This window comes from Eumetopias jubatus, unplaced genomic scaffold (genome assembly GCF_037043125.1).
Source record: "Eumetopias jubatus isolate StellerSeaLion01/CBP00866 unplaced genomic scaffold, mEumJub1_p1.0 scaffold_3, whole genome shotgun sequence".
NCBI classification, from domain to species: domain Eukaryota; kingdom Metazoa; phylum Chordata; class Mammalia; order Carnivora; family Otariidae; genus Eumetopias; species Eumetopias jubatus.
This window is the reverse complement of record NW_028274809.1, coordinates 51,375,904-51,397,555: the sequence shown is the minus strand read 5'-3', so window position 1 is coordinate 51,397,555 and position 21,652 is coordinate 51,375,904. Positions and strand designations below refer to the sequence as shown.

At 36.4% G+C, this 21,652-nt stretch overlaps 1 protein-coding gene across 1 annotated transcript in view; it reads right to left on the bottom strand.

The window, feature by feature from the left end:
• Positions 1-854: 854 nt before the first annotated feature.
• Positions 855-21,652, bottom strand: part of PDE1A (phosphodiesterase 1A) — a 311,354-nt gene continuing 290,556 nt past the window's right edge. The window contains exon 15 of the mRNA XM_088022094.1: positions 855-928. Within this exon, the coding sequence (XP_087878220.1) occupies positions 855-928 (74 nt within the window). The remainder of the gene's footprint in view (positions 929-21,652) is intronic.

Sequence of the window (21,652 nt, the reverse complement as noted above, 5' to 3'; positions counted from 1 at the left end):
ATAAAAGACAGTCTTACAACCAACTCAAGAATACTGCAAGATGTATCATCTGAAAAGCCAGTCACAGCTTAACTCTTGTGTATCTAAAGCAATATGTGAGGAGCTACCAATAACATCTCAAAAGACTTTGTCTATGGTCCCCTCAGCATTTTCTCTTGTCCCCATCATCACCCCAAAAGCAGGACTCATTATAACAGGTGAGTTTTCTTTCTTTCTTTTTAAAGAGACACTAAGACATCTCCACTATAAATACACATCCTTCCCTTCCAGTAGCTTGCACTTCCCCTGTAGGCCCAAGACAATGGTTCTCAACTATAGGGTACAGAAATACCACAGACAGGATTGTTAAAAATTCCGATTTCCAAGGCTTCATTCCCAGAGTTAATAATTTGGTGGATCGAGGGCAAGCCCTAGAAGCTGAATTTTTAAAAAGAGAACAATTGATGCAAACGTCTATAGATTTTAACAAACATTGATGTTTGTTTCATAATATGTACTTGCTTTGTTATTATCATCCAATGTAAACATTTGTATTTCCTACATGAAGTAGAAAGAGAGATCAGGATTAAACCTCTCCATAGCCTACACATTATTATTTTTAAAGGACTAAAATGTCTCACTAAGTATATGTTTTATTGATGAGCAAATTAAGCTCTTTGAAAAAGTAAATATGTAAGATTTTGCTTCAGAAAATAGAGATTTTTTAAAAAGATTCCAGGAGGACAATGAAATGAGATAACTTTGTCTCTAATGATATTCTACAAACCATTCATTTCAGAAATTAGGTTTCTTGTCTAAAAAATAAAGTTACCTCTCATGTTTAAACTGACAGAAGCCTTTAAGGTATTTCAAACCTATGAATGTGTATCCGCATGTTTTTCTTCAGTGTTTACTACATCTTCTGAGTTCTTATGAAGATCGGATTCACCTACAACATGCAAACAAACAAAAACAAAATAAGCCTGTGGAAAAAAACTAATAAGGTCAGGAATCTAAAGCAATTTAGCCACATGTTGAAGATTCAGTTTTACAATGGATTTTGTGGTACATTTCTCCAAAGATACTAAATACTTCCTTTTCAGACCACGGATTTATAAAGTACAATAAGGCATCGTCTGGTGATAGTACAACGTTGTGAAGTTGCAATTTATTCTGGTAATACAGAACTGAAATAGATGAGACATGTTTAAACATCTATTAAATCAAACATAAAAATTATGCATGCTTTTCTTGAATTTTTGGGGGTAGGGATCAGAGGGAGAGGGAGAGAGAGAGAGAGAGAATCTTAAGCAGGCTCCAGACCTGGCACAAGCCCGAGGTGGGGCTTGATTCTCACACCCTGAGATCATGACCTGAGCCGAAATCAAGAGTGGACGCTTACCCGACTGAGTCACTCAGGCACCCCTTTCCTGAATTTTTTAAAACAAATTGTTTTAAACAAATGCTCTAATGATCAGTGTCTTTTACCACACACCCCTTAGTTGCTATGAATTTAAACAAATGACTATTGAGAGAATAGTAATTTTTAAGATAAGACATAATCTGCCAAAACACACTAATGGAATTTATAATTCAAGAATTACTCATCTTGTATATAAACCTTGAAGAAAAAAAATTAATGTGGATAATGTGCCAACATTTCTAGAGAGGTTGCAGAGAATCTATCAAAAATAAAAATATAAAGCAAAGTGTATAGATAAAAGCGTCTTATGTGAAAAAGAAAGTAAACAAAATTAGCAGAAATTGATTTTTGAGTCAGTTACTCAAAATACTTTGATATTTCAGGAATAGTCATATATGATGGCATGCTCTTTCTGTTTGAAATTTGATCAAAAATATACTAAGAATTAGGGGCGTCTGGATGGCACAGTCGGTAGAGCATCTTACTCTTGGTTTCTGCTCAGGTTGTGATCTCAGGGTCGTGAGATCCAGCCCCAAGGGGCCGTCTGCACTCAGCAAGGAGTCTGCCTAAGATTCTCTCTCCTTCTCCCTCTGCCCCTCCCTGCCCTGCTCACGCACTCTTTCTCCCTCCCTCTCTCTCTCTCTCTCTCAAAAAATATGTGTGTGTGTGTGTGTGTGTGTGTAAATTAACAGTTAAGCTTTACACCAGTTATCTTTGAGATAATTTCTTTAACATATATTGTAAGCCTGTTGTCTCAGTTGCAACTGATTTTTTTATTGAGGTTATAAAATTAATATATAAATCTTATGGGGTGTTAGTACAAAGAAAAATTATTTTGTTTCCTGCTTTCTCTTTAAAATATATTCAGGGCGCCTGGGTGGCTCAGTTGGTTAAGCGACTGCCTTCGGCTCAGGTCATGATCCTGGAGTCCCGGGATCGAGTCCCACATCAGGCTCCCCGCTCAGCGGGGAGTCTGCTTCTCCCTCTGATGCTCTTCCCTCTCGTGCTCTCTATCTCTCATTCTCTCTCTCAAGTAAATAAATAAAATCTTTAAAAAAATAAAATATATTCAAAGGGGAAAGTTATCTTCTATCCCAGGATGAAATTTTCAGGTAGTATCATCACTTTTGCAATCATCCTTAGACAATAAAAACATTGTGTGATACCATTAAGTTGCCAAAGTCTTGATTCTGATATTAGTCTGGTCACATATATTACACATCAATCTTAAAACAAAAATCACAGAAGATTCCTTTCCAACTTTGAGTTTGTGGCAGAGCCCAGAAATGGTGTATGGCAGGGGGAATGGTGGATGTTTCTGTTTCACTCTCCCGCAACGGGCTGCCTTGACTCCTGAGCCGGAGCAAGGGAGAGAAAGGGCTGAGAGGAGAAGCCAAGTTCCTACCTGACCAGCACCGTGGTAAGATGGCTTCGTACTCGCTAGACCTGGCAGGTGTTTGGAGCTAATTCTCCTGTGAACACATTCACAGGCTCTTCAGGGACTTCTTGCCAGAGGCCATGCCTAGAGATGTCTCACCACCTTGCTGTGTGCACGTGAAACTCGGGTTCCTGTACAATGTTCACCACCCCCGGGGGGATTCTATTGTTGTATCTTTAGCTTCTATCTGCTGAGGTCCCTCCATCCTTCCAAAAATGAGTGAGCCACATTTGTTCACACAAAACACTCGTGAGGCAGTTGTTCCCATAAATTACATGAGGAAAGACTGAAACTTACATAGCTGCCTCTCGCATGGCTCATCTGTCACCAGGTACTCTTTTACATTTCACTTAAGAATTAGACTCCATTCCCAATATCCCTGAGGGTCCTGGTGCAGTTCTCTTCTCTTGATTTGAGCTAAAGAGGTAAGCATTTCTACACCTTTCCCAACAGCAGATAGCTCCTTAAAGAAAATCTTCTCACAAATCCTTTGAACCGTTAACAACCTGCCCCTTTCATTTGTTTGAGTTGGGTAAGGATCATAAGCATCCTATAATTGGCTTTGAATCTTCTTTGAAATTCCTGTCTCACAGGATTTCTGACATCTTAGACTCTTGGCTTAAACTTCTGATTTAATATTCTGTTACTTAGGACTAGATTAGAACAGAACAGAGTGAAAAGAATAGGCTGAACTAAAAGAGGAATATAACTAATTCACTGGTTCTTAAAATTTTTGAGAGAACCTTTTACAATGGGAAAAACACTAAGGATAAAGAACTCACCAGTAACAAGAGTGGATGAGAAACAAAATCATCAAGTGGGAATAATACAGCAATTACAATTTACAATCCTTGTTAAAATTAGTCCATATGTATTCTAACATCATATTGTTATATATTGGTTTATTAAATCAGTAATGAGTGATCTGAGTAAGAAAGAATATAAATTAATGCATAAGAATGACAAATTATTATTAATAATATTAGCAGCAACAGCAAAAACAATAAACATTTAGAGAATATTTACACTATGCTAAGTGCTTCATATATTTTATCATTTAATCCCCCCCCAACAATTTTTATTGCCCAAGGTCACATATCATCTAAGGAGCAGAGCTGGACCTTCAACCCCTGAGCCATGTACTTCACTACTAAACCAAAGAGTTTGGTCACAAAGTGCTAACACCCTGACCCAAAGGGACAGGTTTCCATTGGATTTGAAAGAGTGAAAACATTCCTTGTTGCTTGAAGAGATACAATTGCAAAGTTTCAAGTTGACAAGTGTAGAGTAAACATGTCATTTTTCTGACAAGCTACTAGGATTCAAAATTCAGCTCTTCAGAGAAGAATGAGTAGTTTGATAGTAAGAACTGTGAGAAGCATTTTCTAAGAAATAAAACTCTTTTTACTGCCACTCTGTGTAGTAAAACCTGCAGTAGGAGACAGGCTAAGGACTCAGATACCAGGGTCACACAAATCCTACACTCAGGAGGATTTCAAAGCAAAAGGCTACAAGAAGGAATCAAATGTTTTCTTGTTAATACCATGGAGGAGAAATAATAATGATTTGTGACTCCAGGAGTAAACTGTTCAATTTAAAATCCAGCATAAATATGTGACTGGGGTGAGTATCTATGCTTAAAAAAATCAAAAGCTGTAAATTAGTGAAAACCCTGTTACCATTTTTGTGTCAATGATTTCTGACTCTCCACCCTGCAATATCACAACCAACCATCCACTGTAGACATGAGGGATTTCAAATTGCACTGTTTTCCTTGCATATTCATCCACAACAAGAGCAATAAATTGTCTCTAACCTAGAGATGGCAAATATCACAAGTTTCCTAATTTTTAGTGTTTATGATCAAATTCTTCAGTGGAGAGAAGACTTTTTTTGTATGAGTTTCCATGTACAGAAGATAGAGTCAGGAGAGTATGTCCCCTTTGATTTTGTTCTTCATTTTCCCCATGGAGACGGAAACTACTTACAGTCTTCATCAAGCTGAATATATAATTATTAGCAAGTAGTTACCTGCTACAGAAAGCAGATTTGGTAAATACTGGTGGAATGCAGAATCTAAAATTCTAGGAATCTTTAGATGTTCATAATAATAGAATATAAATATTGTTTGACAAATTTGTAGACTGGTTGAATTGGGGAAAACTAAACCCCAAACAAATAATTATTTCTTCCATCTTATTTAGCTTTAAGTCATAAATCTCAGAGGGCTTAGTTGGTAGTTATCTTGATTAAGGTTAAAAAATCAGCCTAGAAGCTGATTTTTTTAGATTTAGAATAGACTCCATTCCCAATATCCCTGAGGTTATAGATAGAAGCTAGTTTCACATATCCAGCTATCCTTTAACCTGGGATAAGAAAGGTTAGTGCTCTTTAAAAATGCCTTCCATGATATTTTTTTCCTCTCCTATGTACATCCTCCCATCTAACTTAGGCTGGCTGTGAGGAGAGGCTATTTGAAGGGATGTGTGGAGAGCGTCTCATCTACTTAGAGTTTTTAAAAGTTGTAGTGGAATAAATTGCTTCTCTTGGTCATAATGCAAGTTGTGCCTATTACAGTATGCTTATAAATTGTAAATCCATGCTTTAAAATAAAAGCACTTTAAGCAATTAGTCACACAGCACTTTATTGATCTACAACATTTAGCCAGGATTGTGGGGAGTGATGTGATCTTTAATCTATCAAGACTCATATAACAGGATTACTCTCATGATGGAGGTGAATTTATTTAAAATAAATCATGGGTGCTCTATTATTTCTACATTACTAACATCAAAACTATTATCTTATTCTTGTTGAACTTCTTATTTGATGAGATTTCTATTTCTTACCAGTCTCTGGATTTTCTTTAATCAGCAGACTTGCTCAGCATGTTTTAAAGAAACCTAGCCCAAGATGGAAGGGTGATATGGGAACATAGGACCCTTCTGAATGATTCCCATGAGTTAATATTATTGAATGGGTCTTTGTCCTGAGTATCTCTTTATTTCCACAAAAGTGTCCTGATACAAATCAAAATCAGTCAAGACTTCCAACATCACTCACTACCAGTTGTCTTGCTAAAGAATGAGCCTATGTTGGGCTTCAAAGAGGTTATGGAAAAGAAGTTTCAACATTAGATTCTTGAAGATTTTCACCATTTCTTCTTGAAGGCTTATGTATTAAATCCTACCTGAAGAGATCCCTTGGATCATTTTTATTTACCTTCATTTTTTCATAATTTCTTCATAGATATTAAATACATGAAAGAAAGGTCAAAGATTTCAGCTATGTCTTTTTTTCATGATTTCTGAGACTTTCCTACATTCCTACAGTTAACAAGGGAACATTATATTAGCCAAAGTATGAACAGAAGTCCCAGAAGGAGTAAAGTCAGAACTAAAGAGTTTGGACTGTATTTGGTCTAAATTTAGGCATACTCTAAGGGATAAAAGCGAAGATGGTAAAATATTCTTTTGGAAAGTAAATGAATTGCTATAAACTAAGTTTGCTGGATTAGCTAAAATCTTTTCCTTTTGAGAGCACTTGAGTCTACAGAATACTCTTTAAAATTTGTTGTTGTTGTTGTTTTCCTAAAGGATTCTATGCCAAGAAAAAATAAAGGCAAGTATCTTAAGTGGCAGAATCCTCAACAGAAAGCATTTAGATAAAGGTTGTTCATTTTCAGCTCTATAAATTGGGCAGCTATATCTGCCATTCTGAATAAGCCACTTCCATTCCTTCACTCACTCCTGCAGAAAACTGGATGAACTTGAGAGATACTTTGAAGAGATACTCTTCAGGTAATTTTGATGGACTAATTAAGAATGGAAAGGTGATAGAAGAGTCAAGATCAATTTACAATACATCCACTCAATTGATGGAATTGATCCATTGCATATTTTCTCATGAAATATTCCATTGCTTTATCTCATATCAAAATTATTGTGATCAAGTAATGTTCTTCTATAACATACTTCCTTAAGGAAGCCTTCTATAAGATCTCCACGTAGTTTGGAGGCACATATGTGAGCCCAGGAGAGAATAAGAATCAGTGCAGAAAGCACTAAATTCTAAATACCTCACATGTATTGACTAATCTTCACAACAGTTCTTGAGATAGACACAATTTTTACGATCCTCACTTTAAAAATCAGCAAACTGAAATAGATAAAATAATTTGCTCAATGTTACACAGCAAGTAAGTGATGGGACCAGGATTGAACAGATAGTCTAGGTCCAGAGTTCTAGATCCTAACTCTACACTATGCAGCCTTCCTGCGTATAGTTTATTTAATAGCTGCTATTTTTTTTCTTTCCTTACTATGAGTTTATGCCTTATCTTTGAAATTAAATCTGATGGTAAATGATAGTTTTTTTTTTCCTAAGGCAGAGACAGAGAATAAGAATAAATAAACTTCTTTGTGAAAATATGTTCTTTGGTATTAGACACAAAGCCAGTCTCAGCTAATTAATTATTGGGGTGTTCCTACTAGTTTACTACAATTAACCATTAAGTCAACTGTTAGGGAATCACAATAAAGAAGGTATATAAGAGCAGCTCTTAAGAAAACAGGCTTTTCAGGGGGAAAATAACTTGGCTACACTTATAAACTGAATTATATATTGGACAAGTCATTCTCAAATCCCACAAAAGAACAGTATATGGAGCCATTTTACTCCTGATGTTCACTTCTACTATAATAGAAATACCTTTTCAAGGATATCTGTCCCTTAAATTTTTATCAATCTTTTTTTTTAGTGACAGAGAACTATTACAGAATTTGTTCAGAAAAATGGTAGAATTGATGTAAAAGATAAAATTTATGAAAGTCACATTACCTTTTTGATGTTTTAGAAAATTATTGTGATCAAGTAACGTTCAAAGCGAAAATATAAACTTTATTACAGAAATGACACAATTAGTGATTAGATGCTCAAAGAAAATTAACTGACACAACATATTATTCTAGTAAAGAGAAATGCTACAAAATGCCATTTAGATATTTGAAAGCATAAAGATGCTGGCGTAGCCATAGCAGTTCAACCAGGTCAATTAAGGAATTTGTAGCTTTTGTGGTCAGTGATACCAATCGCGCAATCTGCAAAAGTGGATTCCTTTTCTCTCATGGGGCCAGGCAGATTTCCAGCAAGTAGATTGAAATCTCCAAGTTTTTTGGTCAAACAAGAGCTGCCACCACGCATGAGGCTTTACTTAAGGAGGTTTACTGATCAGGAAAACTGAACATTTGTATGAACTGGTTTTTGCTTTTGAAAAAAAGGATACTTATTTTAAAAACCTGGAGACAATATTATTAAAAAGTTGTAAAAAACTAAATTGTACTTGGCATTTATAATTATCCATGTTTGTAGGAATTATGGTGGAAAAATTATGAAGGTAAATATAATTGATTTTTTCTTTTTTTAAAAAAAGGTTTTATTTATTTATTTGTCAGAGAGAAAGTGAGCACAAGCAGGGGAAGTGGCAGGCAGAGGGAGAAGCAGACTCCCCACTGAGCAAGGAGCCCGATGCGGGACTCAATCCCAGGACCCATCCCAGGCAGATGCTTAACCAACTGAGCCACCCAGATGTCCCAGTTGATTTTTTTTCTTAATATTCAATATATTTTACTTTTGCTCCTAAAACCTTTTGTGATTTTTGTATTCATCAATAGTGGTCTTGAAATGATTTTTTTTTCCTAATTCAATTTATTTTTTTCACCATTTGATTTGTTGCCTAAAAAGCCTGGATTCTCAGGGAGCTCAGTTCTAGTTGATTTCAAATAGAGTAGACACCCTCAGAATCTAATAAGAGGCTATCTGGCAGGATATTAATATTGTCTACTAAGAAATAGTATACAAGTGTTAGGATGTAGGACCATATTATATAAAGAAATAATATGGAACCTGTGACTTATTTTAAAAATAAAAATATAATAGTACTTGCTGTTCTTTTGCCTTTTTTCTAGTAATATATTTTGATAATCCTAACAAAATATCGAATTCTTTGTAGAGATACAGAGTTAGAGGACCAAAGCTCTTAAATAGGTTATGATTTGACTTTTAGGTATGATTACACTCTATCATTCCTTAATCTACTGAGAAAGCGTCAAGTATATCATTAAACTTCTTTTGTGTGTCTCTCATAAGTTATAGTCATGCACAATATTATCCTTTATATAATTTAATATAAATATCATAAGTAATTTCTTTAGGGGCGCCTGGGTGGCTCAGTCAAGCGTCTGCCTTTGGCTCAGGTCATGCTCCCAGGGTCCTGGGATCAAGCCCCACATTGGGCTCCCTGCTCAGCGGGGAGCCTGCTTCTCCCTCTTGCACTCCCCCTGCTTGTGTGCTCTCTCTCTCTCTCTGACAAATAAATAAAATCTTTAAAAAAATAAGTAATTTCTTTAACTCATAAGCATTTGGTAAACTCATAAACATTATGGTAAAGTATAGGAGGACATTTTTGGCTGAATACAGGTTTCAGAGCAATTCTTAACTCATTGGAAGTTAAGTTTCTTCCCTTTACTATTTACAAGCCGTTATATTGACAAAATCTCTAGGAGAGCTATAAAAATACATTTTTAGGGAAAAGAATATTGGACACTGAAAAAATATACTGAAACATAGATACTGAAATTTTTACCATAGGAATTACTTATATTTATTCATTTGTATATAAATGTAGGATACACTGTGTATGAACCTATATATGTCACAAGTTCTGAGTGATCCAACTAAAATGATGGTAAAGACAGAATGAGTTAAAATTGTTAAGTGTAACAATGAAATAGTGCTTGAGAAAGAAACAAAATTATTTGTAATACTCAATAAGGACCATCTGTTAGAGTGCCCTGGACCAAATAGAAAGAACAAGAGGCATGCCTTGCATGGAGAGGATCAGTGGAACCTTCTGGGAATAATTTCATATATCTGACTACATCCAACTATGGATACAATCTCAAAAGATAAATCAGCTTTATTTCCAAACTGAGTAAGGAGCACATCTTTCTACTTGTGTTCCTACCAGCACAGGTCTCTGCTTGTCCTCATCCCGGCACCGAGGAGAAACCGTTTCTTCGTCACTGAGCCAGCCCATAATCACTAGGGGATGCAAGCCTGCTCCTTCTGCCCTCTTTCCAACTTCGAGTGTCCATGTAAATACAAGTGGGGAGTTCACACACTCAAAACAATATCGCTTAAAATGCCCCCAAATTCTTTTTTTTAAGACTTTATTTAGAAGAGAGAGAGAGAGAGAAAGTGAGCAGGGGGAGGAGCAGAGGCGTAGGGAGAGGGACAAGCAGACTCTGCCCTGAGCACAGAGCCCCACATAGGCTCGATCTCACGACCCCGAGATCACACCTGAGCCAAAACCAAGAGTCAGACGCTTAACCAACTGAGCCACCCAGTGCCCCCAAATGCCCCTAAATTCTGCTGCTGTTACAGTTCCTCCATCCGCGAACAGTTTGGGCAAGACTTCTGTAAGAAAATTTAGAAAATGTAAATAAACTAACCTGTCATAACTAACTTCTAGAAGATGATCCAGAAACTATCCAGAAGGTTACTGGCTTTGAATTTAGACAAACTAGGCACAAATCCCAGCCTTTTCAAAGACTAATTGTATGGATTTCGACAACTTAAATTCTCTGAGCTACAGTTTTATCGGACTGTAATTCCTACCTTGTGAGGTTGCTGTAATAAATGTTTGTGTAAATGATCCATGGGAAGATATATAAATGATGTAAAATGTCACTCACAAATTCATAATTTTCAACTTTTTAAAATAAAAATATCTGTGGGATATAACACACACACTTGAAAGCTTATGGGATCAGTTGTGTTGAGACTAAACAGAAGTAGATTTGATGAAGCAATTATGCTGCTCTCTGAGGTAGGTTTTCAGAAGAAGTTGTTTTCTTTTTCTGGATTTACTACTACCATGATGCTGTTTTTTTTGTGTGTATTATATTAAACTGTGAAAAGGAATGAGCAAGATTCATTTGTAATATGTGTGCAAACCTGTGATTTGGGTAACTAACTCACCCCCGCAGACCTTAGTTTTCACGTTGGTAAAATGGTGATAGTACCTAACTCATAGGACTGTTTGGTTGATTAAATAGGATAGAGACCATGACAGAACTCGGTATAGCCTGGCAAGTAAATGTGTACTTAGTAGAAAAGGATTCTGCATTCTATTTAGCATTAACATCAACAAGATTACAAACATCACTTTCATACATACTGTAATATACAATACTGCATTTTAAGATATTTCAAGCACAAATAATACATAAGGTTTAATTAGTGAACCTATCACAGTCTATTAAAATGTCATGTTAATCATAATGTAAATTTGATCTTTTAAAAATTTTAATACTTTCCTATCAGTTTTAATAATCTCCTTTATTTCTGGCGGGAAAATCTTTTAGTTTTGTGTTTTAATTTTTCAAGCAATGATACAAAACCTATTTTTAGAAATTTTCTTTTTCCTGTTGAGAAAATCTATGAAGTTTTCTAGCAAGATATGATTTTAAATAATTCTGTTTCACTAAAATATTATTACATATTCAATACATTTCAAAAAGTTATAAAATGTAAAAAAATAAGAAAATATCTAACTTAGTAACTCTTATGATGATTTTCTGATTACAAAGACAGGTCATAGGTACAGTGATTAAGTTTTTAAAAAATGTCCTGATGGTGATAGGAAATAAAGCTTTTTATAGGAATTCTAACGAAGCTGAAAATAACTAACCAAATCATGATCATTCCACACACGCGTGAAGAACTAGAGATGTCATTTTAGACCATTAATTAGGCTTTTGTTTTGTTAAATGGGTTAAATTTGAGGCCAAAGCTAAATTGTTCTGTACAATGGAGGGGATTTTAGTGGCCAAGAGGGGAAAGAGAGGAGTTGAGGTTGTGAACCAAGAGGAAAAGGAGACCAAAAGGTTTTGGAGAAAGAATAGAGGTGAGTGGTGACAAACAGATTTACATTTTGCTCGGAGGTATATTGTTAAGACGACGAAGCTTCCAATGTCCTTGGAACTTGGAATTATTGGGGGACTATGACAAAATCTTGAACCTAGGCCAGTGTTAGCAGTGTGACACCCCGAAGTTCTAGTTACGAATTCTGGTAACAATTGCCAGAAAAGAGTAGCACCAGAAAGAGAGAACAGTCTCAGAGAGCTGGACCCTACTTCCTGCCCATGGCTTCGATCTTATTCTGCCCCCATCACCTCTGCCCAACAGTGCAACATCCAATCCACTACTTTAGTCCCCACCATTATTTTCTCTACCCTTCAGATTTCCACTGTCACACTGTTCACCCCAGAGTTTTCAGAGGCTACAAAACTCCTGTGAACTCTTGCAGTGATTGCTCATATTGCTCATCTAAGTAGAATTAGAGCACATGAGTAGGTTTTGGGTGTCTGAATACATAGCAAGTATAGATACTGTGCAAGAGAAGAGGCTTTTGGGGAACATCCCCCCAATTAGTTTTCCCTTTTTCCACTCATCAGCTTTTTATTTTCTCTTTTTAGATCTTTTTTTTTTTTTAAGATTTTATTTATTTATTTGACAGAGAGAGACACAGCAAGAGAGAAAACACAAGCAGGGGGAGTGGGAGAGGGAGAAGCAGGCTTCCCGCCGAGCAGGGAGCCCGATGCGGGGCTCCATCCCAGGACCCTGGGATCATGACCTGAGCCGAAGGCAGACGCTTAACGACTGAGCCACCCAGGCGCCACTCTTTTTAGATCTTTTAGCTAACAAAAAAATATATGGTACAACATAGTGGGTAATATTTCATTTATAGGGTCTCACCCACTAAAATCAGACCTTCCTAAAATGGAGTCAATTCTCCTCTACCCGATACTGACCAAGTTCTTATCTGGCCTTGAGCAGGAACCACTGGAGATCTAAAGTGGAATATTCCATGAGTTCTGCTCTTCAAAAATCCTATCGGCTTTTGTTTTGCACACAGTAGGCCTCTGTAAATACTTTTGTAGTGACCTCATTAGTAGTTCTCAACTTTTTGTCAGGCTCTATAGCTTTAATATCTGCGACACACTCCAATCACAGTATCTCATAATATACAGTGGCTCTCGCTAGGCGGAGAGATGGTACACGCCTCCAAAGGGGAATGCTGGAATCTCCAGGAGACACGTGCAACTGGACACATATCCTGAAACTCCTCTCCACTCCCACTTGTATCCCAGACACTGCTTTTGGTAGGCCCCTTTTGAATGCACTTTTCTCTTCCCATTTGGAGAATGCAAGTCAGAATGTGATAAATACCCTAACTGGAGTCTGAATAAGACAGCTGTGCTGACATAACTAAGGGATAGGCGTCTTGGAAAAGGCAGTTTAGCGGAGTTTTGGAAGATAGGTAGGATTTTAAGCAGCCAAGAGGAGGAGGGGGCCCAAGAAGTGAATTCCATGAGGAAGAAAGAACAAGGATGAAGGCAGAGGGGCAGAAGACAAATGTTCCAGAGGAGATGTGTGACCCAAAACACAGATATTTTAAGGGATATCGTTACCAAGGTACATGCTGTTGTTTCCTGAGTACGGTTTGCCAGGGTGAAGCTGGCTCTGATTCTAATCGGCACTTGGCTTGTCTTGACCATAAACTGATTAATTTCCTGCTCTCCCCCTCCATGTCCTCTGCATTCATTTAAATGCACAAAAGTGTTCTATTTTGACCTACCTCTGTAAACTAGAGATAAGCCATATTGAACTTTCAAAAAATAAAATAGCCCAGAGGATCCTAATAGGCTGCCAGGGTTGAAAACTATTGAGTTCTGCCTTTATAATAAATGAACGAGTGAATGAATAAGCACATACTCACCGTTCACACTGTATGCAAGCTCTCCTAGGGTTAAGTGACTTTGGTGAATACCACCTCTTAACACTTCATAATTCTGTTCCATTATATCTGTTATACTTCTGCTCTACTGTACTGATAATATAACATAGAATGTCAGCTAAAGAAATTAAATTGGAAATAAGAATAAACTAAATGAATAATATATAATTTAATTTACTAATAATTTGAAATATACAATTTAAAAATTACTAGTAAGATCTCATTTAAACTGTTGTGTTTTTGAACCATGATTAGAGAGAAAATGAGAGTGAGCTCTAGTTGTTTTGTTTTTTCTTTGAAGATTTTATTTATTTGGGAGAGAGAGAGAGCATGAGCAGTATAAGGGGCAGAGGGAGAGGGAGAGGGAAAAGCAGACTTCCCACAGCATGTGGAGCCAAAGCAGGGCTCATCCCAGGACCCCAGGATCATGACCTGAGCTTAAGCCAGCCGCTTAACCGATGGAGCCACCAGATGCCCCCAGAGTGAGCTCTAGTTTTTTATCTGAAAGACTTTGCTTCCCTCCGTTTGATTAATTGTCCCTTCTGAAATCTAAACAGTTTGCATCTATTTTCTCAAAAAGATGCTTAGGATTTAGTCCTGGGAGTTTAAAAATTATAATTTTGTCTACATGATGAGTTTTGATTCATTAAAAAGATAACGGGAATGAATAAACATTTTATGAATAAATATTGAAAAACATAACCTTTTAAAGTAATTCAATACAAAGTAATATGGACATGTTGTTGTTGTTGAAAAACTATTTTTATTGTCTCTAAGCAGCAGATGTAGAATTGTTAGGATCACTGTTAGGGACTGATAGGGATTACTGGCAAATAAGAAAAAAACAATGGGTCCAGAACTGTAATAGAGATATATGGGATAAAAGCACAGAGAGATACCACAGAGTGATGTAGGCATGTCGGAGGAAAGCCCTGCTGGGTAGCTGGTTTGGGTGTGATGCTTAACGATCAGGTCTCAGAAGCATTAGGAGAAAAGGAGAATGAGAGATCAAGCAAAAGGGAGACGGTGAAGGTTTGGTGGCCTACAGTGGCCGAAACAGGGGGTCAAGTGTCAGAGGCAGGAGGTGGTACTAGCAAGAAGCAGATGGGATGGGGTATGTCTAAAGCGATGAAAGAGAAAGAACAGAAGTCAAGCAAGGTGGCTATCCCAAGGTTAACATCACATTAGGAACTTCAATGGCATCTAAAAAAGAAGAAAAGGAGGTTAAGAACCCTAAGTGGAATAGGCTTACTCTGCTTCAGTTAAAACACTTGAATGACAAGCTTCTGTTTGCTTCAAGCATAGAGCATGGGGCCTTCAGCTAGACACTATGTTTTGTCACAGAGAAATAACAGAAGTTATATTATTTGTGCACCTGATTTATGGGCTAAGAAATGGATATATTATAAATATATTATTTAAAAGACCTAGCTAATTAATATTCTTTTTAAATTTTTTTTAAAAAATCTGTTTTCTATCAAGATCCAAAAATTCCCTGCTGAGACAGATAATAGCGATTTGCCTCATCATGGATAAAGCTCAGAAAACATGGCACTGAGTAGAAAGATATTCATTAAAGAATGTATCCCGTATGATATCATTTACACCAAAACATGCAAAACTAAACTATATATTGTTTACAGTTACACAAATAGGAGTAACAGCTAAGAAACAAAAAAAGAAAGAGAAATAATTATCATGAAATTGTTAAATCTAGTCATTCTTAAAAATAAAATTATAGAAACTTACAATTAAATAAATTATATTTAAAACAAAGGTGATAAATATCTAAAAATCTTTTCCTAATTATTTTGACCCATTTTTTCATTATCTAGGTCTTGAGGTTAATTATATCCACCAAATCTCTATGATGCAAATATCTTATGTGCACATCTTTTCCCAGCTCCCATGGTCAGAGACTTCATACTGATAGCTTGAAACTGACCATGGTGGGAATATTTGCACCATGGATGTCATCAAACTTTGTGAATCAGGGCTTCATTTATTGTTTCACTGTTGCCTACAGTGGTGGAGATAATGATTTAAAAAATAGAGATTAAATTTAAAAGTGTATCATGTCTATAATGGCTACATTGTAAATAGCACAGAAATTTGAGGAAATTTTTTTCCAGTATTCAAAAGCCATTATCCAATCAAACGACCAAGAAGTCATTTGCATTTTCGATGAACAAGTGAGGTCGACATATGCCTTCTATGTTTTCTAAGTTCTGACATATGTTTTTTATATGTCATCTTACTCCTCGATATAAATGAAAATATCGATCATATGTGAACAATTTACATTTGTCAGTTGCAACCATAAGTGGACCAAAGACACAGAGTTTGGCAAAAATCAGTGAAAGTATTCTGTGAGAACCAATTACCTACACAGAATTCACAACAAAGGCTACTATATATTTTATTGTTGCTTTTAAATTATGTGCCACACATCCTTTCTATCAGTAACAGTCACAATAAACCTATATATATGTGTGTGTATACACTTTTTTTGAGCCGGTTGTTAAACTTGCCAGCATGCTATTGTTTGTAGGCTGTGTTATTTACATATAGTACAAATATTTACAAATAGTACATATATGTTTTTATATGTTCTTTTGTGGTATATTTCACAATTTATTTTTTAAAAAAACTAAAAAGTAAACAATTAGTCCTCTATAACTATTAAGAAAATTGAATCAACAGATGAAAATTATCCCACAAAGAAAACAGTAGGCTTGCATGGTTTTTGAAAGTAAATTCTGCCAAACATTCAATGCCAATTTAAGGCTCACAAACTCTCAAGAATTTAAAAACTCCAGGATGCCAGGGTGGCTCAGTCAGTTAAGCATCTGCCTTCGGCTCAGGTCATGATCCCAGGGTCCTGAGAATGAGCCCTGCATCAGGCTCCTGGCTCAGCAGGGAGTCTGCTTCTCCCTCTCCTTCTGCTGCTCCCTCTGTTTGTGCTCTCTCTGTCTGTCTCTCTCAAATGAATAAATAAATGAAAAAAATCTTAAAAAAAAAGAATTTAAAAACTCCAACTCATTTTCTGAGGCTACTGTACCCTCAATACCAGAACTACAAGTATGAGAAAGGAAAATTGCAGGCTAATCTCATCATAAATATAGATTTTTTTTAAATCAGCAAAAGTAATACATAAATTTTAAAAAGTTAATACATCACAATTAGTTGGGCCTAATCAAGGAATATAAGGTGGTTCAACATTAGAAAACCTATTAATATAAATCATTATATGAACCAATAAAAAAATTATTGAACTATTTTAAAAGCCACAGAAAAGACAGTTGATAAAACTAAATGTTCCATGTAAAATGCATTTTCTCTGAAACCAATACTACACTGTATGTTAACTAACTTGTATTTAAATTAAAAAAATAAAAAATACATTTTCTTAACAAATTATTGATAGAAACGTAACCTCATAAAGAGCAGATCAAACAAAATTAAGAAATATCACACTTAATGATGAAACATGAAACACCTTCCTTCTAAATTTAGAGACAAGCCAAATGCTGTGACTGCTTCCATTTCAGATGATTCTGGATAAACTTGCTAATGGAGTTGATTCAAGAAAAACAATCATTAAAGGTATACATTTGGGAAATAAAAAAACTGTCATAATTTGCAGATCAGTATTCAAAAGCAAATTGTATTTCTATACACCAGTGAGAAACAGCCATTTGCAAAAATAACAAAAAATATAAAATACTGATGGAAAATCCAACAAGATATATTCAACATTTTGAAATAAATTATTATTAAGGATAAATAGTGATTACATGGTATATAATATCCTTAATGTGATGCCAGGCATCTAACAAGTATATTTCCATCACCATTATTATTACTATGAAGTAAAAGTAAACTTTCTGAGAAACATGGAAGAAGACATATAAGATATATATGAATAGGAAGACTCGCAATCATAAAGATAATTCTCTCCAAATTGATATCAAAGTAATTCTAACCAAAATCTTAATTTGTTTTCCTTTTTGGTGGACCTTACGAGCTACTAAAGAAAAAGCGGTTCTTAAAAATTTCAAATGAATGATATACTGAACACTCCAGAGCAATTATGTAGGAAACAAGCTCCCAAAAGAGACTAGAAAACACTTGTGTGTTTGACAGTTTTAATGCATATTTTAAAATGTCAAGGTTTCCTTCTAATTCTAAACAGCTGTTACTGGTGCGCAATGGGCAAATCTTACAGCGCCTTGGTTCCCACGCTGCCTCCTTTCCTCACTTGTTACTTGCCTTTGAGCCCTAGTATTTTGGGGTTTGAATCAACATCAAGTAAATCAGAAAGTTACCAGTACAATAAGAAACATACTGCTTTCCATTTCAGTCTGACACCCCCCACCCCCAACACCCTGATTCCTTTTTGGGACATAACTTATTTTTTTCTCAAATACACATCTTCTTTGAGAAGAGGGGAAAGAAAACAGATCTGGGATTGATTTGTGTTGTCTTTTTTTTTTTTTTTTTTGCCTGGTATAGAGAAATTATTTAATAAGTGGTAACTATAAATGCCATTATCATCCTTCTTGTGGTTTCTGTATTGGAATGCTGGTGCAGACACGAGGTTCATTCCCACCAACCCCCCATTTTCTGGGTTATCAAATAATGAAGACATTGCACTGCAGAGAGGTTGGTGCACATATTCCTGTAGGGACTTCTCCGTGCTGGTGCCTCTGTTGGTATCACTAAGACATAATTTTCTTTTCTAGCTAGTCGATAATGTTTCTTTCCAGAAATGCACATCTTTTTGTCCTGGCACGGAAAGCAGTCTGTCCACTCTGACCAGTTGCTGAGCTGGCAGCTAACTGCTGTGGAGCTCGAGCTCTGAACAGCCCGACTTACTCTCTAGTTCTGTGAGTTACACTCTTTTGGATTCCACATGTAAGAGAGATCATGCAATCCTGGCTTTCTCTGATTTGTGGTTTTGTTCTGATCAAGGTGGACTTGGTGGATTTGGTTCAATTTGTAATTTTTGTGTCTAAACACAAACCAAACCATCAAGTGGCTTACCAGAGTAACTCTTTTGCCTCGGGAGAGAACCAATACTTATGTTTGTCATTTGGGGGCTGGCTCTAAAGAGACATGCTTCTTTAACAGTTCTAGGTATGAAGCTAAGTGTCTTCTAAAACCTATTGGTTAGTTTATAGGTTTTAAAATTTTCTCTATAAATGGCATCTTGCTATACTGAAGCAGCCTGTGTATTTTGCTCAATAGTATTTGTGTCTTCCATCCCTGTTGGGACTCACACCTAAAGTTCATTTATCTTTTTATTTTTTTAAAGATTTGATTTATTTATTTGACAGAGAGAGAGACAGCGAGAGAGGGAACACAAGCAGGAAGAGGGGGAGAGGGAGAAGCAGGCTTCCCGCCGAGCAGGGAGCCCGATGCAGGGCTCTATCCCAGGACCCTGGGATCATGACCTGACCCAAAGGGAGACGCTTAATGACTGAGCCACCTGGGCACCCCTAAAGTTCATTTATCTTAACAGTTGTGTGCTTTTCCATAATATGAATATACCACAGATTGTGAATCCATTTTGCTGTTGTTTTCAGTTTTTTTGCTCTCAAGAATAGTGCTAGAGTGAATGTTTTGTTCATGTCTTCTGATACACATGAGCAAAAGGTAAGAACAGCAGGAATCTGTGATCCTTTTTTTTTTTTTAAGATGTATGTATTTTAAAGAGAGAGAGAGAGAGCGTACACGTAGAGGGAGGGCTGAGGAGAGGGAGAGAGAGACTCCTCAAGCAGACTCCCTGCTGAACTGAGCATGGAGCCTGATGTGGGGCTCAATCCCAGGGCCCTGAGAGCATGATCTGAGCAGAAACCAAGAGTTAACCACTCAACCAACTGAGCCACCCAGGTGCCCCAGCAATCTGTGAACTTTTTGCCCAGAGCTACTCCCTGCCAGCCCTGACCTGAGAATGGCAGCAGAAACCAATTTTGCTGCTAGAGATGGTAGCCTCAATTTGGAATAGGAGCAGAGGGCTAAAGACCCTGGTTTCTACAATGTAAAGCATGGGTTTAGTTTAGAAAAAATGGGGAGAAACTCACAGCTTTGCAAGCCTGAGGCTGCAGTCCAAGTTTGGGTAAATGGTAGATGAGCAGCGTTTCACAGAAAAATCCTAGCAATTAGAGAGCCATGGAAGGTCTGAGATAGCTCTCCACATATCTCCGGCTGGCTGAGGAGCTACGCATGCATGAAGGAGACCTTGAGAAAGTCTTCCTGCACTAGCTTGACTTTTGAAAACGATGTTAAAAAGCAATACTCCTCATATTCTTGGATTTCAAGGACATGTTTTAAACTTTAATTATTAAATATAAAGTCTGTATTTTAGAAGCTTTTTAAAATATCAGAGACAAGTTTTATAAGGTTTTGTATTATTTTGTGGAAGGGTGAAGTTATTAACTTCATTGTTATCTACTATTGATTATGTATTTAAAATTCTCTAATTAATCATGAAAATGAAAGGAATAAAGAGTAAATATTTCAAACCATCAAGGAAATGAATTGCAACGGAAAAAAGAAACAACTCAAGCAGTAAAAAATGAAGGCAAGAAAAGTGGGAAAATGGAAATAGTAGATTAAGCTTTAATAATTTTTATCATGAATAGATACTGAATTTTCTGGAATGTTCTTTCTGTATCTCTTGAGATCTTAGATTTTTATCCTTTGATTCTTAATAAGGTAAGTTGCATTAACAGAATTTTTAAATGTAGAATCAAGGGGTGCCTGGGTGGCTCAGTCGTTAAGCATCTGCCTTCGGCTTAGGTCATGATCTCAGGGTCCTGGGATCGAGCCCCGCATCAGGCTCCCTGCTCAGTGGGAGGCCTGCTTCTCCCTCTCCCACTCCCCCTGCTTGTGTTCCCTCTCTTGCTTGTGTTCTCTCTCTGTCAAATAAATAAAAATCTTAAAAAAAATGTAGAATCAAACTTGCATTTCTAGTGTAAACACAGTGTGGTAGTCAATTCAGTCTGCAAACCTAGGACTCCAGCAAAGGTAAGCAGATGCCCTCCAAAGAGATTCTATCTCCAAAGTTTCCTTATCTCTCTCAATTTCTGTTTGATCTTTATTTGGACAAGTTCTGAGGGTATCAGCTTTTCTTTCTTTCTTTCTTTCTTTCTTTCTTCCTTTCTTTCTTTCTTTCTTCTTTCTTTCTTTTTTGTTGAAAGCAGCATGCTTTTTAATATTTGTTACAAGCAAGGAGACAGGGAGATAGTTCTAGAAGCACTGTCTCTGTCAATTTCTTGTTAGCAATATTCCGCCCCACATTTTTAGTTGTTTTTACCATGAGATATTTCTTTAAGTTTATCTAGCTCACCATTGCATTGGAAATAGAAACCAAACATGCAATGTTATAAATAAAATAAATTTGGCAGTAGTTGCTTTACTTAAAATGTGTGTACTCTATACAACTACCCCTTGGAAATTATATTATCAAAATGATCTATGGTTTTAATTTGCTAAAACCAGGCTGTCTGTATTCAAATCTTGGTTCTATCTTTTCCAATGATAGGACTCAGATATTATTCCTCAATTCCAGAAATGTACATTGAGAACTTTATATGCATCTAAAGTTCACTGTCCCTGTGCAACAAAATCTTCAAAAGAGCACAGTGCCAGAAAGTTTATTAGGAAGGGGACAGTTTTAGTCCCTAAGCCAATTCTGACAGAGTTTTCCTTCACCAGTTTATTACAAATAGATTCCAGGTGATAGGTTGATGTTTGTGGTTTATTGTTGTTTATTTTAGTTAAAACTTTCTTGGAAGAGAGAGTGTTTTGGTCAATTGGATTTTTGGGTTCATTGAAGATGAATACTTCAACTCAATTTTTTTCAAAAATTTTTGAAAGAGTATGATAGGAGGTGCTAGTGTGCAGTGGGAAAAACGTTGGGTAAAGAATCAGAATAGTTTTGAC